Here is an 18543-nt window from a genome sequence, read left to right as displayed (position 1 = left end):
ACATGCGAGAGCGCGTAGTGTTACGAACAGAGAGGAAATAACGCAGAGATACACTACATTCCTGATGGGGTTGCCATACAACTTCATGCCAAAAAATCTGAATTATCCCTTTAAGCATGTTGTTTTGTTGCTGGACAAACGAGGCTCTCATACTCTATCTAGTTGATGCGTTTATTTCAACACACTCACTAAAGGTAATGGAGAAGTCCTAATTACACTGTGTACCACCAACATTAACATCAGTGCTTTCTAAATATGCCCAAGAGTGAGAGGGGGTGAGGCAGAGTGCTGCTGGTGGTTTTGAGGAATTAAATATGCTGCTATACGTTTAAATTGCTTCCTGAGGGAATCTTCATAAACCTCATTTATGATGAGAGCTAATTGTAAAACAAATAACGCTAATGATGTGTCTTCAGAGGAAGTAAGAGGAAGGAAAGCCACAAAAGTGAAGCCGAAGAGGAGGAAGAAGAAGGCTGCTACTAACCGAGCCATCCTCCAGCAAAAGCTGCAGAGATGTGTCGCCATTTTTGTAGTCCTTGGTCAGCTCAGCAGACTTCCACACCTCTTCCACGTCTGGGATCCAGACCCGAGCGGACTGTGAAACACAAGAAAAATTAAATATAGTCAAGCTGGAAAGAAAAAAAACATGATTAACTTCCACTTTTGTATGGTATCTGGCATTTCACCAACCATTTTATCAAGGGACAATACCATAGAAATGAAAATTGGATATTCTTTAGAGTAGTCAGTGTACAGCCTGTATTGCAGTATATATTTACTATCCTGTAAATATGACTCACACAGACATTGTCTAAATAGCTGGCAACACAAGTGAGTGACAAGATAATTGAGTCAAGCAGCCCTACAGTGAATGATGGTGGTGGTAGTGCCATGGTCTGGGGTTGCATGACTGCTGCCAGCACTGGGGGGCTCCAGTTCATTGGGGGAAACCAAATTGCTACATGTACTTGTGAAGCAGAGCATGAGCCTGTCCCTTGGGAAACTGGCCTGCATTGTAGTTTTCCAACATGATAACAAGCCTCCAAGATGATGAAGTGCCTTGCTGAGGAAGCTGAAGCTGAAGGTGATGAAGTGGCCAAGTACAGTATGTTTCATCAAGACCTGAACCCAACTGAGCCCCTGTGGGGCATCCTCAAGCGTCGTGAAGGGAGAGTACAAGGTGTCTAACATCCACCAGGAGGAGTTGAAGACGATTCCAGTAACAACCTGTGCAGCTCTGAGGAAGTCCATGCCCAAGAGGGTTACTATATAACAGATTGCTCATACTAAATACAGTATCACACAATGTGTGTGTATTGAGTCATTTTCAGACAGTAAAATAGTACATTTATACTGCTATACAAGCTGTACACTGACTACTCTAAAGTATATGCAAGTTTAATTTCTATAGTAGTCCCTTGAGAACATACACAGGTGGTCCTCCTGACGTCACTCCGACTTTTGCCTCTTTCTGGTTACGTATGCACCCTCATAAATTACTTAATTTTGGTCTGCAAACCCGGGATTCATTTGTTTCAAATATGTGCTGCACGCTTGGCCATATAAAAGGATCTGCGCCTATGAAATTGACAGTGATAACTAAGCAACACATTGGTCTTATTATTGAGATGGAAAGATTCCCTCTACCCAATAAAGCACAGGGATAAAAGTAAGTTATCTTTGTATTACGGTTTCATTTAATTGTTCTACAGTATTTACTGTTTTATTGTTGTATTTTATGTCCCTCATGCGTTCTAAGTCAGTCACACTATACGCAGGAGTTCATTTAGGTTCAATTTAGGTTTAGATTCGCCTTAAATTACAGTCTAGGAACAGAACTCGCACGTAACTCGAGGACCACCTGTAATACAATGGTTGCTGATGATGATTTTTCTAGTTTCCCCACAAACCGTTAATTACCAGAATGACCTCAGAGAAAGCGTAACTGACAATGCTCAGGACGTTTGTGGGAAACAAGCAGTTAAACAAATGCTAACTCAGACCAAGCAGTTGTGGATTGTGTGTGGTCGCACAATCGTTCCACTCTTTACTCACAAACACACACACACACACACACACACACACACACACACACACACACACACACACTTCACTATAAAACAGTTTCAGGCCTCACGGAAGCAAGACTGTAGGTAATCAGCTGATCACAGACAGAGGAAAAACAGCTAATGAATGCTGCCAGTCACATGGCGGTGGAATTTGGCTGGTATATGAAAACGCATGCATGCACACACACACACACGCACGCACGCACGCTCGCACGCACGCACGCACGCACGCACGCACGCACGCACGCGCACACAGGTCTTCTTTGTCATGACATAAGGGCAATGATTGCGTAAAGCACCACCACCACCACCGTGACCTTAAGAACTGTGCACAACATTACATAAGCGAAAAGAGTACAAATGATGACTTTAAAGAGGTTTAGCGAAACAAATTCTCACAAGTAGCAAATTTCATCTATTTAATCTGCCTTTTATAAGTACTTGTTTTGGTGTAGATAGTCGCCTTTTAATCTCACTTGGGCTTTGACAACATGACAACTGTGTCACTGGAAAACGTGAGCAGTCCTAAAGACACTGTGGCTTAGGGGTGGGGGGAATAATCGATTCTTAGATGCAATGCGATGCGGACATTGACGATTATTAATCGATTCATAATGTCAATAATTGATGTTGACGGAACAAAAAAAAAAAAAACAGAACAAAAAGACAGAAAGAGGAAGTGCCGCCCAGACAATTTATGGTGGTGCACCTAAGTGTAAGCTACCAAAATGGCTGAGCGTAAACTCGTCTGGAAGCTCGTTGTTGAAGGTAAAAATGAGCTGGACAAGAGCTAGGCAATATGCAAGCTTTGTCGTACAAGCTTAAAATATTTTTGGGAACACGACAAATGTGAGAAACCACATAGCACATTTCCACCCGAACCAGGAGGAAAAACAGCCAGCTGAAGTCGCTGCCAACCAGAGAACCATTAAGCAGATAACTACATTTTCCACACAACTCGGAAAAGTGTTTTTGCTTGAAACACTCCTATTGCGAAGGATTTGTGGCCGTATTCAGTTGTTGAGAAGCAGGGCTGTTTGTTGCGCACTTTGGAACCCAGGGCAACGTTATGTCACTGACACTACAATTGTGAATAAGGCAGCCTAGTTTTTTTGGTTATTCATAACATACTGACGTCTGCAAGCATTATTCTTGTATGACAGCCGCTGGTACAAAAATCTATATATTTTGAAAGCTGTTTTTGACTTTGCGATACAGCGAAAATATTATTTTGTCAGAGATTCTACTATGCTCAGGATTTTAGTTTGAATTCAGAAGTCTATTATTTGTGAATAATGGCAGATTTTTTTATGTTGGTTACTCAGAATATGCTGAAGTTTGTTAATTTTATTCATGGTGCTACTGGTGCACTTTACTTTCCCTGCTGGTTCTGTGCAATGGGAAATATGTTGGTAGCTGTAACCTTCCAATTATTAAAAGATAATGGAAATAAATTCATCTGTTCCATGTTTATTTTAATTGTGGATCAGTGCAAATATGCTTAGTTTTAGTAGTACACAGTGAGTAAAAAGAAATTACATATAGAAAAAAATTATTCATTAAAAAACTGACAAACTATTGATCACAAAAAAACATGCATCGAGATGCACCGATAATCATTTTATCATTGCATCGCAGGCCTCTGAATCGTAATCGCATCGAATCGTGAGGTGGTCAGAGATTCCCACCCCTACTGTGGATGCTGTTTGCATGTCTTTGCTATGGACAGAATTTAAGACCACTAAAACCTTTCCGTAATAATCTGCACACAAGAAGAGAATTTGAACACACAGGAATGTAGTTAGAGGCTCGCTTGCTGGCTCGTCTGTTGATTTCACGGCGTCTTCGGGCTTGGTTACATAAAATGTCGATGATCTCGGAGTCTAGACAGAGAGGCCTTATTGTGGATGAGAGCACAATGACAGGCAGACTTTTATAATTTGATCTGCTGCTTCACTACCAGTCATCTGAATCATGACATCATGGTCACATCGACTTCCTCTGTCTTGTCCGTATGACTGGCTTTTAGTAGTAGTAGGCATCGTGTGAAAATACAGCTGCAAAAATTGCCACGTATTTCTTGTATTTTTCAGTTTGTGTCCCTCGGTGGAAAAAGGCTCAACCCAAGTGTCATTATCGAGCAACATGGGGACCAGCTATGGTCTATAGTGTCTTCAGTGCACAAGCTTGGAAAAGAAACCTAATTGAAAAGAAACCCAAGTTTAAAGTTCCAAACATTACCATGGTGAGCTGAATGGTACCACTCGGTAAAAATGTGGCTTTTAAAAAGTCAAAAATCAAAGTGATCATGCATCATGACGTTTCATCAAATGGCCTCCCACCAGACAACCAGTGTCATCACTGAAGGCAGACAAAGCATCGTCACAGTGCACTACACCATTTTGCTGCTTCATTTTCTCATTTCCCACCGGGAGCAGCGCAGCAGCCAGCCTAGCAACGAGAGGGGTTGGGCTGGAGGATGGATGGACAGGCGGTGGGAAGGGGAGGAGATGGCTAAAAATAGCAAGAGCAAGTTTGAAGCAGCATCACACCTCACAGAGGCATCATCGTTTGCATTTGTGAGCACACGTCTCAATCCTTATTATCGCCCTCACACACACACAACAAATTGGGTAGGCGTCAAGCCCAATCAAGAATTAGGCAACACTGAAATGTGCTGCATATCAGCACACATCCTGAGGACGGTATTTAGAAATTAGAGGCGGTAGATGTTAATGTTGCTAACAAGGACAGAAAGCAAATAGAGGCCTGGTTTGTATCGGGTGGCAGAAACAGGCTGATGGATGGTGGCGGGCTGGGGTACTTCAGCAGGAGGAGCTTTAGTGACATCATAAATCACTCGCCAAACACACCCTCTGAATTATACACACACATACACACACACACACACACAGAAAGCTTTCCATTTCCTTCACTGGGTGATAACTGGGTGTGGTCTTGCCAGCGCAAATTAAAAATACCTACCAATTTAATTCTATAGAGTACAAGATACAAGCAATACGGAGTGTGTCAACAATGCCCCGCAATTTAGTAATTCATCATTCCAAACTGGTAAAGTATTTCCAATTTTCAAAAATGGAGACAAACATCAATATACAGACGAGTGACTAGTTTCCTTATTAACACAATTGTCTAAAATAATCGAGATAGCCAATACGGATATAGAGCTAACATTACAACCTTCATGGCACTGATCAAAATTACTGAGGAAATTACCAACGCTATAACCCACAGAAAGGGTGCAGCTGCGGTATTTATGGATCTGACAAAAGCTTTCGATTCAATTAATCACAACAACCCTAGCCTACACACACTGCATTGAAGTAAACATGCATGAAGTAAATTGTTGGTATTTTTTGCCTAAATTAAGCATTTTCAAGCACAAGAATGGTTAAATGAACTAAAAGGCATGCAGAAGATGCAATCAAAGACGCTATGAATGACATGTGGTATTCTACGCTGTTCACTTGAGGTCAGTACAGTTGAGCGACACACACACCCGTCTTGGTCGCCAGAACAACAAGCTTTTATTGCAGGTTTCAATTGTCTCACAACAGGGACACTAATCCCTAACAAAAATCCCTAATAATAACACAGACGACAGTTTTGGCCGTAACCCACGCCAAACTGGAATTAAACGCTGAAACCCCAAGGTCACGTCCTGTTTGTCCGCCACTCAGCTACCCGAGGGAACACATTTAGAGCAACACACATGAGCATAAGTCTTATTTATGTTGTAAATGGCTTATTTACTCTTTTTAGGTCTACTATATTGGGTATTATGAGTGTACAGGTGACTATAGGGGTGTTGGTTCATGCCCAAGGGGCTCTAATAATGTTAATAATCATATTGGAAGGTCATAAACTGGTTTTCTATGTTCTGCATGAGTCTTATTTATGTCATAAATGGCTTATTTACTCTTTTTATGTGTACTATATTGGGTATTATGAGTGTAGAGGTGACTATATAGGGTGTTGGTTCATGCCTAGAGGGCTCTAATAATGTTAATAATCATATTTAGAAGGTCATAAACAGGTTTTCTATTCTCTATCTCTGTCTAAATAAGGAATCCTACCTCCTAGAAATTCACTTGGGTGAATGGTCATGGTTGGGTCTGGAACCAATCACGATAAACGAGGGATTACTGTAATCATTGATTCATTGCTTGATTATTCCAGCTCTCATATATTTTTTCATAAATGACCATGTGGTCTCCTTTCTTGTTTGCCAGGCACTCCAAAAATCACAATTAAAGTTTTAAAATGAACTTGTTATATATAAGAATTTTTTAAAATTCCGTAAATAACAGCCTCCATCTCCAACAAAAAATCCATTATTATGAAAATGTGTATCAAAACTGAACTGAACTTTTCTATGATTGGAAATAATTGACATCAGTCCACAAGCCAGCTACAGTACATTCTACCCTCTTAGGAAGGTGAGGCTAGCATGATGCTAATCCAGATTTAACTCAGACGAAGGATCAGAAGCTGATTAGGCTATCGAAGGATTTAACGTTGACTAATCTTATTTCACACAGCCACGCCGCGATTTAATTACCATCACTTTCTTTTTCACCTGGAGACAGGTGATAGAACTTCAACAACAATTTACATTTTTTTTAATTCTGCAGCCGTTTTGGCATATAAAATAAACACTTTTGGCATGTAAAATAAAACTAAAGAAAACAATGTACTCTTGCAAGCCACTTCTTTCGGTACACCGCCAATCAAATTATGAGTTTTGCAAAGACAAAGTCTATGCTAAGTCTGATGTTTGTAGTTTGGCGTGATATAGAACTGCACTGTATCATACAGAGAGGTGTTTCTAATATTTTGGATTAACAAGGTAACCAAAACATTTGTCAGTAAGATGCAGTGCAATTCTTCACCAATGCAAACCACAACCACAAAAACAAAGATTAAAGTTAAATACCTGGAATACCTCAAAAGTGTGCGGTAAATTTGTTTGTTAATGTTAATGTTTCCAATTCTATTGAGAGAACATCAGATCACCTTGAAGGTTTTAAGCCCGGTAATGTTGCCAGTCAGATCTGCGCCCAATTCAGACGCCGTCCCCAACCTCCTCTTCTCCGGATTCTCCCGCAAAACTTGATAGAGTTGGATCATGCCGTCGGATTTTGTTGTAGCAATACAATGTCACCAAACGTCCTAATCCTGAAGGCCGAGGAAGAAAGTTTGTACGTCACATGCACTTCGGAGTTGTTCCTGTGCATGTTAGCCCGAGGAGGTGAGTTGTAGCCACGGGGCGTGGCATCAGTCCCAAGTGTTTAGAAGTCTGTGCAAAGTCATTGGCAGATTAGAGCCTTCGTCGTGCTAATACGCTGAGCGCTGAGCTTTCACTCTTCATCCCGTTGAACTGATGTGACTCCTCTGTACCCGTGCAGGGTTGACTCCTGTGACACACCACATTCAGTTGATGGCACTTGGGTATGTGTTTCAGTTGATATTCACTTGTTAAAGCACATTACCGCCACCAAGAGGACTGGGGTCAAACCGTATCACCTGGAACATCATGGTTCGTTTTACTCAAATGGCAATGTTTAGAATAATATGACCTTAGTGGCGGTACTTCTACTCGATTGAGTATACAGTCGTCCCTCGTTACATCGCAGTTCAAATTTCACAGCTTCACCCTATCACGGTTTTTAAAAAATATATCAATGTTTCATGGTTTCATGGTTTTTACCTATTAGTAAAAAAAAAAAAAATGCATATTTAAGCAAATTTTAAGTATTTTTTATTTATTTTTTTAAATTAAGCATTTTCAAGCATACAAACAGCTAAATGAACTAAAATATAAACACAGTAATCCTTCATTTATCTCAAGTTAATTGGTTCCAGACTCAACCGCGATAAGTGAATTTAAGTGAATACTGTAAGTGAATCCGCATAGCAGGATTCATTCTTTATAAATGGAATATTTTCATCGTTATGGCATAGAAACCTGTTTACAATCTTCTAAATTAGTTTTTTAACATTATTAGAGTCATGTAGACATGAAATAACACCAGTATAGTCACCTTTACATTCGCATTACCCAATATTGTATATCAAATCAGAGAAAATAAGCCATTTAAGACAGTTTACCTTGTAGGGAAGTGACGTTGGAGGTTCAGAGTTTTAGCTTGTTGTGGGTTATGGCCGAAACAATAGCCTGTTAATAATAATAATAATAATAATAATAATAATAATAATAATTATTATTATTATAATGATAATAATAATAATAATTATTATTATTATTATGTGAGATCATTTAAACCTGCAATAAAAGACGGTTGTTCAAGTGGTGCACCTAGTGACCAATATAGAATCCACACACCGTCTGCCACTCTTTTATAACTTCATTCTGACCTAAATACATCAACAGCAGTGCAATTCCAACACCATTTATGTATCTCCCCAACTTCCAAACACGGCTCTAGTCAGCTTGTCCTGGGAACTACACTTCCTCATTGTCACTAGACGACTGTGAGGTGCATCTACTGACACTCCAAAATCACAACAATGTCTTTATTATGCGCGTTTATGTGGTCGAAAACAATTTTAGGACAAGGAAACAGAACAGTAAGTGGTTATTCTTATCCTGACTCTTATAGTGGAAGTACTGTTTACAATTTAAGTATGCTCAGAAATTCCAAAAAATACATCTACACTCAAAACAGGCGGGGGAGCGCTGTAAATCGTGCGGTGGTCACCGGTGGAACGGGGCGACCGCTGGGCCGAGGCCGCGCGCCACCTTCATCCCAACCCTTTCCAAGCCGACCCAGAGCTAGTCGCGGCGCACCGCCGCGGAGGAAATGCGCCCGGTGGGGGCGTGCCGGAACCTGGGGAGAGGTCTGCGAGTGGATCCTCCTGCACCAGGCGGCCCGCCATGGCCCGCTGATTTGAATCCCCAGGGTGCGGTGCGGTTACTGCTAAGAGCATATTAGCTTTACATAAAGATGGGGTCATCATAACTCTATAAAGCCACACTACTGAAAAAAACTTGTATGTTATCACTGTTCAATGAAAAACAAGTCGCGCAAACAATGAAAAATTGGAGCTGTCGATGATCTGCCACCCAACCGAGGCTGCTGTTCTCAATAGCCCGCCTCCTTAACATGAAGACCACTTGAAAACAATACACCCAGCATCCAGATACGGATGGAAGGATGGAATGTGAAAACTGTTTTGCACTCATCTAAGGAGTGCCTGACTGACTGCTGAGGCTCTCCGTCACATGATGCCACTCATGTGAGAGGCCGAGGCTGTTTTTCTGCTCAGCTGGGCCCACGCGGCATGACGCCATGAGCCCGCAAAAACCTTCAACGTTAGCATAGGGTGGAAAGACGACGGCTTTTCGGGAGGCCAGGTCCACTCCAAGCCCCTGAAGGTGCAGCCAAACTAGGGTCCGATCAGGAGTATCCTGCTAAGAGGCTGTAGAGCTGTGCGGCGTCTAATCAGATTAAGTGGGTCAATGCTGACTGTGGAGTTAAGTCCTGCTTGCTACCTTGGAGAAAGAGAGTGGATTTGGTCCCCTCAAAGACAATGAAACATAAAGTCTATTAGATTTTTAATTTAGCTCCTGAAGACTACAAACAGGCAAAAGAATAACAACAATTAAGGACGTATTGCCAGCAATAACGTGATACCAGAATGCATGTTTAAGCCAATGCGCAACTATTTGTACTTCAAAGGCTACGTTCACACTGCAGGGTATGATGACCATTTGGGATTTTTTGTTCAAATTTAAATTAAAAAATTTAATTTAAAAATTTAAATTACCAAAAAAAATGTGACTTGTTAATGTGAACGCAAAGCGTCCGGAAAGTGACACACATACGCAAAAGCACGACGTCGCACGCATTTCCGCATGTTTACAGAAGTAAAGATTGCTGCAGTGCGTGCTCTAGTGATGTGCCATACCACTGATTTCATTCCGATCCGATACTGGGTAAATTTCAGGCTCGTATTGGCGATCCCGATCCGATACTATGTCCAAATACACCTAATGTGACTGGTACATTTTAAAAAGTAGTGTACAGTATTTTCAAATCATAGCATAAAGAATCATGACGTCAAAGTAATGTACTGATTTATTTTAAACCCTGAAATACATTGAGGTAGCTGGGTGACTTACAAAATATAGTCAAGCTAATATACAACATCAGAAAAAACAAAGGACAAAATCATATATCTGAAGCATCAAAAGTATCAATACTTTGACGTCAGAATCAACTTCAGAGCATGACGAGCTGGTATCGGAAGTATTGATATTTCAGTATCGAGCCGCACAACACTAGCGTGCTCTTCTCAACGCGTTTGTGGCGGCAAGAATTTTGGCTATGGCAGTTCGTAGAAAACTTGCTACGACGTCTGCTTCAAGGAGCGCGTGGGTGAATGTCGGAGGCAGAAGTGGTGAGAAAATTGACGAGAGCTGCTTCACCAACACCTTTTTAAAATAAATTTTAGATGAGAAGAAGAACTTTTGCCTACAACAGTGAGTACCTTTATCCAAGTCTTGCACGATAAACCACGCCTTTCGATGACGTACAGGTACTGTATATGTCGGACAAACGACGCCCTGACCATTCAGACTGCACTAGCATCGGATACATATCGGATTTAGAGCTAGATACGAACAAGGCCTGAGTCGCATTTGAAAAAAATCGGAATTGTACTGTTCAAATTGACAAGAAAAAAAATCAGATACAGGTCTTGAGCAAATATGAAGCAAAAAATATGCAAATATGAGCAAAAACATCGTAATTGACCTGCAGTGTGAACATAGCCAAAGACAAAAGGCTGCAAAGGTTATGCAGTTTTTACAAATGTTTGGGAATAAGTGGACTTAGAGGCTTAAGATATCAAAGACTTTTCTGTATGGACACCAGAAGAAAGGGTGTGTCACCACGAGGGTTCTCCAACACAAGGACACAACAGTCAGGATGAGTTAAGAACCACAACTTTGCTTCTTCTACAATGATAATAGCGCAACGTATTAAAAAAACAAAACAATCCAAAACTTACTTCGACAAACATATACTCCAGTTCCCGGTTCATGTTGGCCAAGCTTCTAGCTCATGCTTCTCTGGAAAGGATGTCTCTTAGCCTCAAGAGTCCGAGTCAACCGATGACCAATCTCAAGAACGCACTACCGGAACCTTCCCATTGAGTCTATTGGCAATCGGCAAACATGAGCAGACAACCCAGACGCTCCACAAGCTTAAAGGTCCTGTGACACTTAAGTGGTCCTCCCTGCTGTCCATCATCACAACGTCCCGTCCTCCTTCTCGATCACATGAGACTCAGCGACAGAGGGAGGGAAACAAGGCTTTCCCACAAACTGCCACCGCTACCTCCGCCTAAAGACATGAGACAGCCTGATTCCGTGCATTCACGACAATGGGACTCACAATTGACATCATTTTTACATAAATGCCCTGACAATTACATTGGAGCTTGTAGTTTTTTGTGTAAAAACACCCAAACATGCAGACGTCCTCATGAATTTGTTCTTGCTGTGTCAGGACAGCGATGCCAACATACCACAGCATATACAACATGACTGTGCTGCGACTTAACCAGGTTTTCTCAGTAATTTAATGCACATGCTCTCAAAAAGGTCATGGCGTGAAGAAAATAGACCACTGGTAACATGTGTCACACAACAACAAACTCCTGAATTTCAAAACATAACTTAAATGGTCCCAGAATTTTGCTATTTTTCCAATCATTTTAGATAAGTTACAATACAGTACAGTGGATCCCCGCTACTTCCTCCTCACCCTCCAAACGCTTTCCAAATTTTGATCGTTTGCCATAAAAGTGACTGTTGTAGTTATTAGATTAGATTCAGCCATGAACAGCCAGGACATTTTTCCTTACGGTCTGTTCATTTCAATTACAAATTGGCAACATATGCTAGCCAGTGGTGTATATATTTTGGTTTGAAAAATCTTGAACCAGCTGTAAACAGTCCCTATACACGCAATAAAAATTATAACATGTACAAGTACTCACAAGGGATGAGCCGAATACTCTTTCACCACAAGTAAACAGGATGTAGTGCCAATCGCTCTTATTTTGAAGGCAGGAAGCGTGTTGTGTGGGTTGAGAAGGTCTCTTGACTTTTGCTAAAAGAGACGCCCTGTGTAAACGAATAAACTTGCATCGTGCAGCTGTGGTTCCCGTCCTTTATTTACAGCAAACCTCCGCATCAGTGGACATTCTGAAAACCCTCGGTAACACTGGCATGACACAGATCTTGTTCATTGTTTGACTTCCCTGATTCCGACTGCTTACGGGAAGTCCGATGTAGCGCATCAAAGACGGGGCGCTCTTATTTCTACACCATGAATCTGGAGGTGTTTAATCATCTACGTCATGCACCCTCCTTTGCGCTCTTTTTTTCCATGAAGTTAAGCCAAAAGTTGTAGCCGCTTCTTCTTTGTTGGTGTTGGAGGATATTTCTTCGGGTCGGCAGATTGGGCAATTTTTTTTAAATCTGACTCAATGCCCAACTCAATGCCCATACTCCACATATTAAGGAGTGGGCCTGGAGGACACAAATGTTAGCAGCACTAGCATAGCTATGTGAGCTACAGTGCTAACATTACATCACTTTACAGTCAGCCTAATCGCTGAAGAAAAACACAATGATCACACTTAGAGCATCCATGTCTGTAGCTGACTGCGGATAGATGACAGAGCGCAAAGCTGTATTTTCAGATGTGTAGCGAAGCCTGCTTCTTTCTGCTTTTTTTTTTTTACAATGCTGTCCTCTGTGGGTGTACACATGGGGCAGGCTCATCCAGCTAGGGGCAGATGAGGGGCGGTCTCATGTCCATGAGGAAAGAGGTTTTTCCTCCATCACGAAAAGCTGAAACTTCAAAAGCGACTGTTTGAGCACCTCTTCTCTCAAAAGTGCCGCAAAAGAGTGAGGTAGATTTATCTCACATTATAAACAGGCTTATAAACAGGAGATACATGTTACTGCTAAAACACCATTAAAACCTATGGGACCCTTAAAATGACATCAGTCATGGGCAATTGGAATTTTTAACATACAAACTTGAACCTAGAACCTTTTTTCAGGGAAACAACATTAATGTCTGCCACATAATCAATAGTCCAAATAATACATAATTTTATTAATTGACTGGTTCCATTGAAACGAAACAAAAATGGACTGACGTTCTTGTCATGCTTCAAGAAAGAATAAAACACAAACAGACGCTCGTGTTGGGCGCTGAGCTTGCAGCTCGGAGTAATCTTAATGCAGCGTAACATGGCTTCCTTCAATGTAAAGATTATCCGCTCCCTCACACAGACCCGCACCCTCATTTTGACCAACTTTTAACTCTTCTCTATGTACAAGGCAAAATGGAGGATTCTGAAAATGTGTGTGCACGATAAGCATGTTTTAAGCAAAGGAGGCAAAATGGAGTGCACTACTTGGCTGCAACAAGCAGAGGCGCCATTGATTCTCAGCTCGATGCAACACCGGCATAGAAACAGGAGTTCAGAACATTCGGGGAGGCAAGAAATTTGGCCTCTCTGACAGTTCTTTAACTTACTTCATCCTGTCAGTATCAGTTTATGCATGCTAAACACACAGCTAACACACACACACATACACACTCAGCAAGCCTCTATTAGGTCACACACACAACGAACGGAGTGTTTCCCACCCCGTTGGCAAAGAGGGGTGTTTGACTTCAGGAGTCCGACTTCTGAACAGACCACACCATTCAGACGTCCCCTCCTCCAAACACTGAACGGTGTGTGTTTGCATTGCAACCACGCAGATGCAGCAATTTACCTGCATTCAAAACATCGAACCGCAGCTAATTTGGTCCCTGGGAAATAAACAGGACGGTATTATTTGCATTGTAACCATAGCTAATTTCTTCTTTACTCAAAGAGTAGTGAAAAGAAGACCCACCTCTTCATAAAACAACATCAGTCTGAATCAAGCCACAGGATTTGGTGTATAAAATGTAAGCAAAAGATGAAAATGCATGTAATTAAGTCTCAAATTAAAAAACGGATCCGACAGTTATCCATACTTGAACCATAAATAGGTGGTTATTTACAGTCCTTTGTGATCACTCAAAGTTAGATAATACAGATTTCATTGTAATCCCATAAGGGAGTCTCTCAGGGTTAAGTGCTAGGGCCCGTGCTGTTGCTATTGCGTGTGCACATTTGTGGCTCATTTTTTCCGCCATTTCTAAAATATGTCCATTAACTTTAATGCTTATTGACGAGATTATTGACGAATCCAATCACAAATAACACTGAAATGAACTCAACTTATGACAATCAAAAGTTTATGAACACCTTCATTTCAAGCATCAAAGTAAAACTGTGCTATTCTGGCTTTAGTTGAAATATGATACAACATTTTACAACTGGCCCCAAATTGGCCCGTTTTAGCACAGCCACATTCCCTCATGATTTTCCAGAACATTGTTAAAGGGCGTCCAATTGCAAAAACACTCCAAGGTGCATCTTTTGTCAAAGATCATCAAACCACTGACCTTTTTGACTTCGACATACAGTACCAGTGAAAACCAACATCATCAATTTACATGTAAGCTGTTAAACCGCTGAGTGTCATCGTTGTTGCACTTGAAATCGCAAGTTGTGGCTTAAAAAAAAAGAAAAAAGATAGGTTCCACTCTTGGGCTGGAAGTGGCAATTTTTCTACCAAAAATGTATACAAAAAGTAGTAGATAAAAGTCCACAGGAATAAGACTCTTGAGTCATGACAGTGCATGATATGCTGCATCACGTGCTAGCATTGTATGGTGTTGGTCTCCACTGCTATACTGATGATGTTCTGTGATTAGCTGTGCTACTTAACTCAATGAGCGGCCTTTTCTTTGGCCTTCCATGACTATTCTGGAAGAACAGAAAGGCAACTGATAATTTTACTTACAGTAACTCATTCAATTCCCGCCATTTTTCAAAAGACAACCCCTTCAGCATCGGCCATTTTAGACGATTTTGACTGACCCTTTAAGGCACACAGAATATTGTGTTCTACGGCTATATAAACTTGGAACCCACCAAAAAAAAAAGATTAGACTCCTGTCTTCCATCAGGAAAAAAGGTTTGTTTGTACCTTTTTCCGTTCTTTAGTAATCAGCAGTAGAACATAGGTAAGTTTCAGGAAAATATCAGTTCCCAACAAGAAAAGGGAAAAAAAATGCTTTTTGTGAAAAGATACATTTCAAGCGTAACTTTTACTTTAATTTTTTTTTTGCTTTTGTGACAGCTCAAATATCTAAACACCACAACATAAACAACACAAAAGGGTTGCTTTACATCAAAATAACAATTTACAAATAGAACACCATGATTTTTTTTTTTTTTTTTACAATTTTCACATTTGGAAGTAAACTGTGAGTGTGCGTGTGTGTGCATGCGTTAAAATTTCCCTACAATGCAAACCTTTTTCCACTTCCTCCTTGCTGCCGAGTGTGTTTTCACATGCAAATGATCCATGCCGAGCTCTTATCAAATGCACTTCTGTCACCTTGTGGCCATTTTTATAGCTTAAAACTGCTCTAAAAGTGACATCTATTAGCGGGCAGTTGCGTCATCCCCTCTTTTTGCCTATCGTGTAAAAAAACATATAAGACGTCTAAATACGTCTTTGGGATCGGACATTCAAGTTTATAAAAATGCATAAATATGTCTTTGGTATTGAATGAGTTAATGAACTGCATCACAAACTCATGCTTCTATCATACTCAAGGACTCACACTACACTTCCTCCTCACACTCCCCATTCCCCGGTGAGCCTCGCTGACCAGAGCGTGCTGGGGGCTGGCTATCATTCGTCATGTTACAGGAGAAGTGATCACAAAAAACAGTCTGCCTTCAACGGTCCTTCCGCGACACCTCCCATGAACAACGGCAGAAAGACCACGAGGAATCTAACAACGATAACATAAAAGCGTGTGAAAGTTACAAGAAATCGTCTCAGAGAATCAGAATGTCAATTCTATGCTACAAAATCGCGATTCACATTTTTTGCAGAATCATACAGCCCTGCGGCCACAGTTTGACTTTGGAACAGACTGACTGTACCCATTTCAAGTATTTCCTATGGGAATTTATCCAAGGTCGTATATGGTACAAGCGGACGCCGCAGTGCTGCTTTTGAGCACTGGCTGCTTTAAAAAAAAATCCACAACAAAACAAGACTGGAGCTGAACAGCTGTGTGTGTGGGGTAGAGGGGGTGACTCATCTACACACACACACACACACTTTCCTTTTCCCCCTCATTCACATAAATCGACCTTGTGATGCGAGACTATAACATTCCTTCCTCAAGGCCTCTTTCTTAAGTCCAATACCAAAGGACGCTAAGAGAAGGACGCTAACAAACAGATGCTCAAGTGTCCGGATGTTGTGCTCTATCGCAGCATCACCAGCCGTGGTACCCAAACTGACAGAACCCTTGTCATCGCGCATCTATTGTATACTAGAAAACAGTATGAAATGAACGCTGAGGATTGCGTTAATCGGTCATATTAATGATTTAAAAAGAAACCTGCGCCTCCGTGGTGGTAGGCACCGCCTTTGCATCACCCAGCCCCTTCGAGTGAAAGAGGACGACGAAGGCCCAGAAAGGGATGACTTCCCAGGGGGGGTAAACAAACAAGGTGACACATAAAAATGCCGAATTTATTGTTATATATATGAGGAGGAAAACACCGATTTATGCTAATGTCTATTAGCACTGCCTTTGATGCTAAATTTATAAAGCATCGCTTTTTGCTGCGGTTTTAGGGACATTTTCATTCATTTTCTAAAAGGCATATTTTCTTTAGGATACATTCGCTACAATGGAACCGATGTCATATAAAAGCGTATTAAAGGTGCAGCTAGCTTGCGGCTACAAGTCAACATGCACTTGTCTTACCTTTGTGTACAGCTCCGACGCTGCCATGACAGCCGCCCGCTATGTGCTCACGCCAATCTGGGCTAAAAGTCGGCTGGTGGTCCGCTCCGCATGGGACTCGTTGTGTCCTTGTATCTCCAGTATCGCAGTTTGGGAGGTGGGGGCTCAGAGGTAAGATATCGCCCTTCTTGCCATGATAAAAGGTGAAGAAAGCCAGAAAAGTGCAGTCTGCCGCTGCTACTACTTGTGAGGGAAGGCTATCTCACTTTGCATTCTGGGTATGATGGATGAAATGATTCAGCCAAAAAAAAAAAGGCAGAGTGATACCTCCCTGGACAAACAGTGGCATCGTGTGGCGGGAAGGTGAACTACAAGCACAAACATATACCTGTACAGTACAGTATTGAATACAGCATATCTGTATTAGTACAGGAGAAAAAAAGTCAAATACATTATATCTAGTTATGGTGCATCCGAATAAATTTGAATATCATGCTAAAGTTATTTGATTTCAGGAGTTAAAATCAGTCTGATAGACCAATTAAAGGCTTTGGAGTTTTGAGCACAAACCAATAGTTTACAATATTCAACTTTTTCACAAATTTTCAAATTTACCGAGACACTGAATTGGAACTTTATTAGCTGTAAGCTATAATCAAAATTAAATGTATTCTTGAAATATTTCACTGTGTGTTGTGAATCAATCGAATTGAAGTGTTCCCCATTTTCACTTGAAATAGTGAATTACATGTACTTTTTTAAAGATATTCTACTTTGAGATGCACCAGTATGTTATAGTTTTGGGGCTAAGAAAAGAGTGTAACAAAATCCTAGTACAGTGTAAATGCATAAATCACAACCGGATCTGGATTGAAACATGTTTGAATTTATTGCCTCAGGCCCTGTATACAAATAGCAAATTTTGTTTTTTGGCTGAGAAAATTCTCACAAAATACTAAATAAATCTGGAATGAAACTGGTTTCAAATGAAATTGTATGGCACTGCATAAAGATAGCTAATTTTGTTTTGGTCTGAAGAGAAAACAAAACATTAATCGGGACTGAAACCAGTTTGAGTTAAAATCTTCACGCAATACTAGTGTTAAGTGCATAAATCTGGATTGAAACTGGTATGAGTTGAAATCTTTAGGACCTGCATACAAATACCAGATTTTGGTTTGGAAAAGCTTCACAAAATACTAGTGTAAATCAGGATCAGATCTGGATTGAAACAGCTTTGACTTTACAGCTTCTGGCTAAGTGTAATGTTTTTGGACTTTAAAAAAAAAAAAGTTCCCAAGTTTTTTTTTCCAATATTTTGTATGGCCGCCTATCAACTCATGTGCTGCAGAGTTCTCACAGTGTTTCCGCTTGGTAATGAGAAAGCAGTAACGTGTGTATCATATTATGTTCTATAAGTTGATGTACCAAGTTAGTCATTTAGTTGAAGGGGTTAAAATACTGGAGGAGTCTCACCAATGTGTAGGAAAAGGATACATAAGAGAACCCCCACAACTGACCCTTGT

The 18543-nt window shown here is 40.8% G+C and overlaps 1 protein-coding gene across 4 annotated transcripts in view; it reads right to left on the bottom strand.

The window, feature by feature from the left end:
* The window catches only part of myo5aa (myosin VAa), a 62026-nt gene extending 44733 nt beyond the window's left edge, over nucleotides 1–17293 (bottom strand). Inside the window, exons 1-2 of one of the 4 annotated variants that reach the window (XM_054770233.1) lie at nucleotides 17039–17293; nucleotides 485–595 (exon numbers count right to left, since the gene is read on the bottom strand). In XM_054770233.1, the coding sequence (XP_054626208.1) occupies nucleotides 485–595; nucleotides 17039–17065 (138 nt within the window). In that variant the 5' untranslated portion in view covers nucleotides 17066–17293. Of the gene's footprint in view, nucleotides 1–484; nucleotides 596–7106; nucleotides 7364–11126; nucleotides 11279–17038 lie in introns of those variants that run through there. The other 3 variants (XM_054770232.1, XM_054770230.1, XM_054770231.1) reach the window with 3 other exon arrangements.
* Between the last annotated feature and the right edge of the window lie 1250 nt (nucleotides 17294–18543).

The sequence above is a fragment of the Dunckerocampus dactyliophorus genome, chromosome 3 (assembly GCF_027744805.1).
Source record: "Dunckerocampus dactyliophorus isolate RoL2022-P2 chromosome 3, RoL_Ddac_1.1, whole genome shotgun sequence".
Taxonomy (NCBI): Eukaryota; Metazoa; Chordata; class Actinopteri; order Syngnathiformes; family Syngnathidae; genus Dunckerocampus; species Dunckerocampus dactyliophorus.
This window is presented reverse-complemented; position numbering and strand designations above follow the sequence as displayed.